General features: G+C 29.9%; 2 protein-coding genes across 3 annotated transcripts; both read left to right on the top strand.

The window, feature by feature from the left end:
- The first annotated feature begins 333 nt into the window (after window positions 1-333).
- On the top strand, window positions 334-2,886 carry LOC108459911 (NDR1/HIN1-like protein 10). 2 transcript variants are annotated; one of them, XM_017759404.2, is made up of 2 exons: window positions 334-1,190; window positions 2,416-2,886. In XM_017759404.2, exon 1 carries the CDS (start codon window positions 477-479, stop codon window positions 1,182-1,184), a length of 708 nt encoding a protein of 235 aa, XP_017614893.1. In that variant the 5' UTR covers window positions 334-476; the 3' UTR covers window positions 1,185-1,190; window positions 2,416-2,886. The 2 variants fall into 2 exon arrangements, with proteins under 2 accessions (XP_017614893.1, XP_017614832.1); XM_017759343.2 differs by having other exon boundaries at window positions 336-1,190; window positions 2,586-2,886.
- A 3,681-nt stretch (window positions 2,887-6,567) lies between these two features.
- On the top strand, window positions 6,568-7,554 carry LOC108485889 (NDR1/HIN1-like protein 1). Its single transcript, XM_017789737.2, has one exon. It carries the CDS (start codon window positions 6,662-6,664, stop codon window positions 7,292-7,294), a length of 633 nt encoding a protein of 210 aa, XP_017645226.1. The 5' UTR covers window positions 6,568-6,661; the 3' UTR covers window positions 7,295-7,554.
- The last annotated feature ends 244 nt before the right edge of the window (window positions 7,555-7,798 follow it).

Here is a 7,798-nt window from a genome sequence, read left to right on the forward strand (position 1 = left end):
GATGGATATTTTATTAATTCAAATGTTTTTTCAAACTCGAACTTTTATCTACTAAATAAATAAATTATTTTGAAATGTATAGTTGTCACAACTTTTATTTTATTTTAACTTTTCAAAACTAATAATTTTAAATTAAATATGATAATTATTTGTAAATATAAATTTAATAATATAATGAAAGAAAAAGTTTAAATTTTGTTATTTAATTTTTTAAACTCATATTTTTATATAGATTATAAATTATATTATATATATTCTAGATAGATATGTATTTTTGGTACATAAAATATGTATTATACTATAAATTTAATTCTTGAACATTAAATTTACAAATTTCTGTTAACTGGTGACAGCAAGGATTATTATTTGCCGCCCCAATATCTCTTCGATTCCAATTCCACTGTTTGCAAGCAAAGCAAATAAAAGAAAAGCAAAAGCAAAAGCAAATTCCTTTTGGAAAGAAAAAAAACAAGAAAATGCAGGACTCTTCCAGACCGGTAACTGGTTACCCGGTTCATAACGTTAATGGCTGCGGTCCGCCACCCCCCGCCACCTCCACTACCGCCTACCCTTACGTTAACCCCAGCCCATACCCTTACTACCCAGCGCCCCCACCTCAAAACCCTCGCCCCACCTTCTTCCGCCGCCTCTTCGTCGCCTTCGCCGTACTCTTAATCATCTTCGGCACCATCCTTCTCATCTTCTGGCTCGTCCTCCGCCCTCACCTCCCCGATTTCTCCATCCAATCCATCTCCCTTTCCAACTTCAACGCTTCCAACCAGCGCGTGAACGGCACGTGGAATGCCCAGTTCCAGGTCTCCAACCCCAACAAGAAGCTCTCCATCTACTACGGAGACATCGTTTCGTCGGTTTTCCACAAGGACGACTTCTTGACTGAGACGAGGATCGGACCGTTCGTGCAGGGCACGCGCGAGGTGAACTCGGTGGAGGCCAGTTATTCGGTGGTGAATTCTTTCGTGGAAGGAAAGGTTGTCGACGCGATGAATGGGGAGAGGAGCCGTGGTGAGATCAAGTTCAATATAAAGGTGGTCGCCGACGTTGCGTTTCGATACGGGGGGTGGAGAGGACGGCGTAGGATACTTAGGGTTTGGTGTGACGACGTGGCGCTTACTGGTTCCTCCGGAAAGATGACCGGCGGTTTCAAAAAATGCAGTGTTGATTGATTTACTGTGAGTATTCAGTTTAATTTCTTTCCTTATCATGTGCTAACTTAGGGAATTTCCAGGATTTAAAATGATAAAATAGTTTCAATGAGAACGTATTTTTAGTCTTTATGTATTAATCTATTGAATAATAGGTTGTTGGATGTGTAGTTTAATGGTTCCTGGTTAATTATTTTATTCACTTCCTATTCCTTTTTTATTCTCCTTTGAATTCAGTTTTGACTCTGAAGTTTCTTTGTTATGAAGCTAAAATTCATCTTTATTTCAACTTCAATGAAAATGATTGCAGCCGTGACATAATGTTGCCATGTAAGGTTTTTCAATGTATTCGGAATTGATTTAAGTTTTATGCTGCTAAAGCACAGTGATTTGATGTTTGAACCTTCAGCTATGGTTATGCTTTGAGAATGGCAAAATTTGATCCAAAATACAATCGAACTGGTTATTGTACTAACTAATTATAATGATACTGCTGGTATAATATTGCCATAAAAGACTGGATGGCTCTCTGCTGACTTTGTTCCGAACATGAAAGTAAATATTTGCTTTGGCAGTTGGCAGAAGTTTGTACTTCGTATAGGGGATAATGTTGGTGGTGGAAGGATGGCCAACTTGACCATACCCGTAAACCTGATGGATCTTTTTAAACAGTTTTATGCTGAGGTTTGGCTATGGAACTACTTTTTGGGGGGAAATTTTAGGATTAATGGGAAGGGAGAGGATTTCAATGTAAGTCCTTTTGTATACAGTGGAGAGCAGTGCACTATGTTAATTAGCTGTCACAGATTTATGTTGATTTGTTTAATCCTTGTTTTTGGCCTATTCGTGGAACTGGGTTCCATATTTACTAACTAGTAATTTTATTTTCTAATGTTCAAGTTTGCGAATGGTAGATTCAAAGCTCCTCTTTCTCTGTTTTGTTAATGGACTGGAAACTGAATTTTGGTACCTAGTTACTAATCTTTTACAGAGAAATAAATCTTCCCTTATAATTAATGTTAGAAACAGATTATATATCTGTGCTTTCCATTTTTCGATTTTAGTTGTGCTGTCTTGCTCTGTTTTCACTGCTTGATAGTACTCCTTACCTTCTTTTGGGAGAGTCGAATCTTTTAGCTTTTTGCTTTCATGATCATATTCTTGTCCTCATCTTTGAGTAGGTGATATTCGTTTTTTTCACTCTTTGGTCACTTGTGTTACATATGTTGACTCTAGTTTTTCTTGGTGACAGACATGGAATGTAAATCAAATTTCACTCGTAATTTGGTTCATGAAACTTGAGATGCGAGGGAGCGATGATGAATGTGCTGTCATCTTTATCTGCAATGGCATATGCCATTCTTTGTCATGCACCAAAATTCTTCCAGCTTTTGATTTTGGTTTGTATTTTGGATTTTTCAGGAGCAGATGACTAAGATGAATGACATTCATGGTTAAAAGGGAAAGAATAGAGAAGAAAAGAGGCAGGGAAAGAATGAAAAGGCTACAAATGGGAGGAATTGTTTGAGTAGTTTTGAGGGATGTTAATCTGCCCCCAACAATCTTTATTTATCTTTCATCCTGTGTTAAATATAAATGTAAATTTTATGGTTCTCTTTTAGGTGTTCTATTTATATATAATTATAATTATAGTTTCGGCCAAGAAGTTATATTTATTTGAATCTAGAGTGAATAAATTACTAATTTGCGATTTATTAATAAATCTAGTGCTCAAAAATATAGAGGTTTATTAAATTAATTCGCAAGTTACCTTTTAATTTATTTATCAAAATATATGTATTTTTCAAGCATATTAATTCAATATATATCATGTCTCATGAAAGATAAATTAGAGATCATATTAATTTTCATTAAATTTTATTTTCAATTTGACTCATCATACATGCCGTATGTAGATCATATGATATATATAGTTAAATCTTTTCTTTCACCACAACTACAATAATAATTTTTAAATTAAATGTTATTTTTTAAAAATTAGGAATTTTGTTCATGCATTTGTATTTTCAAGAATTTAGTTTTTCTATTTTTTACTTTTAAAATTTAAAGGTATCTGTTAATATAGGTAATTTTTTTAATTTTAAGTTAATTTTTTAATTAAATAGCTACCAAATGAGTTTTTTATTATTATTATTTCAAAATATCACAATAAATTTAACCAAAAAATTAACAATATTCACAGTTGAACTTGAATCATAAAAGAAGAATTAAATTTCTAGAAATATAAATACAAGGATTAAATTCTTAATTTTAAAAAGTATAGGTACTATATAAATTATCTGCACAATGACAATTATAAATGTAAATTAAGACAATCTTTGATATTGGTAGTAAAGGTGGTAAATAAGTGGGCTCAAATCGTGTTGTCAGATTTAGATTATTTTGGGCTTATGCATTTTTGGGTTTAAATCACTTCAGACTAGAATTTTCTTGAATAAAGTATTTTCGGTCTTGGATTTTTTTTTAAATTATTCTTTTTGATTTGAATTTTTTTGAGCTCAAATCATATTCAAATTGGTTCAAGGATTGGCTTAATGAATTTAAATAATTTTAATGTTTTATAAGTTATAAATATTTTTTTATTTTTACATAATAACTAGTTTTACTTTTAATATAAATTTATTGTTATAATTTGCATTATTATATTATATTATATTATATTACATTATATCAACTTTATAAAATATTGTATTATATAAACATTGTGATCATGAATATGATCTACAATTTATACCATACTAATTTAAGTGAATTTAGCTAAAATTTTAATATATAATATAAATCAATATATATTATACATACATTAATATAATATAATTAATAGTTATACATATATATTTTATATTATTATATTATGTAATACTATATCATAGATTAGAATCTAATGTACAAGTAATTATTTAAATTGATGAATATGTAAATATCGAATGTTAAATTTGTTATTATACCAATTAAAATTATGTACTATTGATGGAATGCACTAACGTCGTGACTAATTATCCTTATTTGCTCACTTTCAAAATTAATAAGGATTAAATTGCTCTGATTTTTAAAGGACCAATTTACTTAATATCAAAATTGAAAGGGACTAGAGATGTATTTTTACCATTACATGTCATAATCTTTATAATATCAAAGCTTAATTATGCTTTAAATTTGATAATATAATATTTAATAAGTTAATTGATCAAGTTGCATGTTTAATGATTAATTACAATTGTAAAAATTCAAATAACTTATTAATTAAGTAAAATATTATATATTTTATAAGTACCATTATCTTTATAGTAGCTAATTAAATTTATATTGAAATTATTATTTTCAAACATTAACTTACACTTACATTATCTATTATATGTTTTAAATATTATTACATCAATTTAATTAATTAAATTGTATTATAAAATATTATAATATTTATATTTTAAATCATTCAATAGAAGTTTTTAAAAAGCGATTATATATTTATTTTCTAATTGATAATATGTTTTTGTTTGTTATATTTATTTATATTTTGAATTTAAATTTAAATTTTCATATTAATGCAATGTAATTAATATTATATTATTATTTTCAAAATTATTAAATTAATTTATCATGATTTGATTTGATAATATCATGCATAACACAATATGTGTCATTAAAATAATATATTTAACCAACAAGTGTTGGGTGCAAACGATTGAATCTTGACTCAATAAGTACTGTTGTTATTACAACAATATGGAGAACATGGATTCAAGCACATTCAAGTGTCATGGGGCTAGATGTTTAGTTAGCAAATCGCGTAGCCTTAGGCGATTTTTTGAGTGAAAGATTGCAATTGAGTGAATGCAAATGAGAGAGAATACCTCTATTTATAGTCGAGCTCCTCCAAAACATACTGTAGAGATTGAGTTACATCGAGGGTCAATATTTGCACCTATCTACAGGATGATAGTAGTAAGGGATTTAAAATTTATACATATTTATCATTTAGAATTTACATTAATTATCCTGATAACTCTAGTTGTATTGAAGTGTTTTGCTTGATTACCAAGGCTTCAAGTAAATGACTTTTTCATGAGTTCCATAAATTAAAGTAATTCACGTGGGTCAAATTCTATATGATATTTTGTGCACAATGATAACGGGTTTTGATCTCCAATCCATAACACAAATACACTTTTCTTTCAATTTAAAAATTAAAGAAATATTAGGAGTAGAAATTAACCTTGTATAATAAAAACAAATCATAACTATTTGGTGCAATAGTGAACTATATATTATTGTGGAAGGGAAATTAGCATTAACTTTAACAATCATTTTATTGATTTTGAGAAAAGAAAAACACTAGTAATATTGCTATAAATATATCTATATATTAATTACCTCTATATACCTGTACACGTCAACTTTTGCATTGGATCCCAAAATAGGTTTGACTGACTCATTATTAATGATGGAATCTTTCTATATTTATTTTACTGATCCTCAAATTTTATATAATCAACCAAATAATAATTAATGATGCCATCTGGTTAATTAGGTCTGTATTTATTTTATTAATCTCCTTCAATTTTAAATAATTTAACCATCAAAATTAAATCTTGTTTTTTTTCTCATTTAATCAACTATTAATACTTTAAATGGGTTAAAATTTTAAAATATAACATTTTTATTTATAATATTTGAATTCAAGATTTTACTTAATAAAAGGTTGGCCTTTTTAATAAAAATACAAAATATTGTTCAAAAATTTAACATTTGAAGGGTGATTAAACAATTTCATATGCCAATTCACATCAATTCTATCCTTCCTTTTACTCCAAAGTACAACTCCCAAATCCCAATCATATACATAGAGCAATTATAAATGACACCAGGGTATTATTTTATATTAATTAAATATTAAATTATTTTTATGTTAATATATTGAGATAAATATTAAATTTATATATAAATTTTGATTTTATATAATTATATATATAATTTAAATTATAGTTCATATGTATACATGAATTTGTGATACACATTTAAAATATATATATATATATATATATACATATTTGTTTTATATTAGCTTAATATAATTGTTTGTGTGTGCAATATATTAACATAATGTTGTTAGTGATATGTAAAAATAGAATCAAATCAAAATTTCACATATAATCTTAATCTATTCAAATTGAATATTATTTTAAATTTTTAAAATAAAATTAAAAGTAAAATTAATTTTAAAATTTTTAAAAGATGTGATATTATTTTGTGATCCCATTATATATAGAATTATAAATTATGCTTCAAATTAATATTTCGCATACCAACAAATAAAGAATTTTAAATTGAATGCTTGATTCATTTTCACCTAATTAAAGTTACTAGTTAATACACAACTGAGAACTCTTTATATGAGGCATCTTAGTTGTTATCCGTGTTGCTAAATCTCCCACTCCAAAAGCTTTCAATCTTTGCCATCTCCACCGCCACCTGAAATCATGACAGAAGAATACTGCCCCCACCACCAGGACGGACACCAACTAGTGAAGCGCATAGCGATAGCCATTGTCGGGTTATTGATAGTTTGCGCCATAGTAGTCCTCCTGGTATGGGCAATTCTCCACCCTTCCAAGCCCAGATTCCTCCTCCAAGACGTCACCATCTTTGCTTTCAACCTTAGTACTGCCCCACACTTGCTCACTTCCAACCTCCAAATCACTTTAGCTGCAAGGAACCCAAATAGCAGGATCGGCATTTTCTACCGCAAACTCGATATCTTCGCATCCTATCGTAACCAGCAGATAACTTTACCCACACTCCTACCCACAACCTACCAGGGCCATCGAGACTTCACCATTTGGTCCCCATTCTTGTACGGTAACGATGTGCCGGTGGCTCCATTTCTTCAGGCTGGGTTGAGCGCTGACATGAATGGTGGGTTGGTGATGCTCGACATCAAGGTTTTCGGCCATTTAAAATGGAAAGTTGGGTCCTGGATTTCGCGTCGCTATCAAATTAACGTCCACTGTCCTGCTTATATTTCGTTTAGTGATCGAATCAAGGGCTTCCAAGTTGGTTCTGCTATGAAGTATCAACTTCTCCAAACTTGCAGAGTTGATATTTCTCTTTAACAGATCCTTCTTTATTCCTTTTTTTGTCACGACTTGACCCAACCTACTAGGCCACATTATGGATATAATCCCAAATTGTTCTTTTCTGAACACTTACGAATCACTCAAGTTTTTGCCACCTTCTCTTTATATTTGAGAATGCAGGTTGAAATCTTGAAAGACCTAGTTTCGAATTATGCACCCACAACAAGCCTCAGCAAACCGAGTCAAGTCATGATACATTATTGTGAAATTCTAGAGTTGTATGCATGTCGTTGGAAACTGCAATGCAAAAGCTTCAGCAACTTTCTTCAATCCAGTGAATCATTACGACTGTTTTTGTTTTGTTTTTTTCTTTCATTGAAAATGGGGTTAGTTTAATGTGTAATAGCACAAATTTTGGATCCTGTTCCATGGTAGCAGGACATTGAGTCATTCGAGTCACGTTCTCTAGCCTTAAATTAAACAGTAAACATTAGGTAAATCAAGATAACGGGACTGTACAAAACTGACAATTACAACGAC

The sequence above is a fragment of the Gossypium arboreum genome, chromosome 7, assembly GCF_025698485.1.
Source record: "Gossypium arboreum isolate Shixiya-1 chromosome 7, ASM2569848v2, whole genome shotgun sequence".
NCBI lineage: Eukaryota > Viridiplantae > Streptophyta > Magnoliopsida > Malvales > Malvaceae > Gossypium > Gossypium arboreum.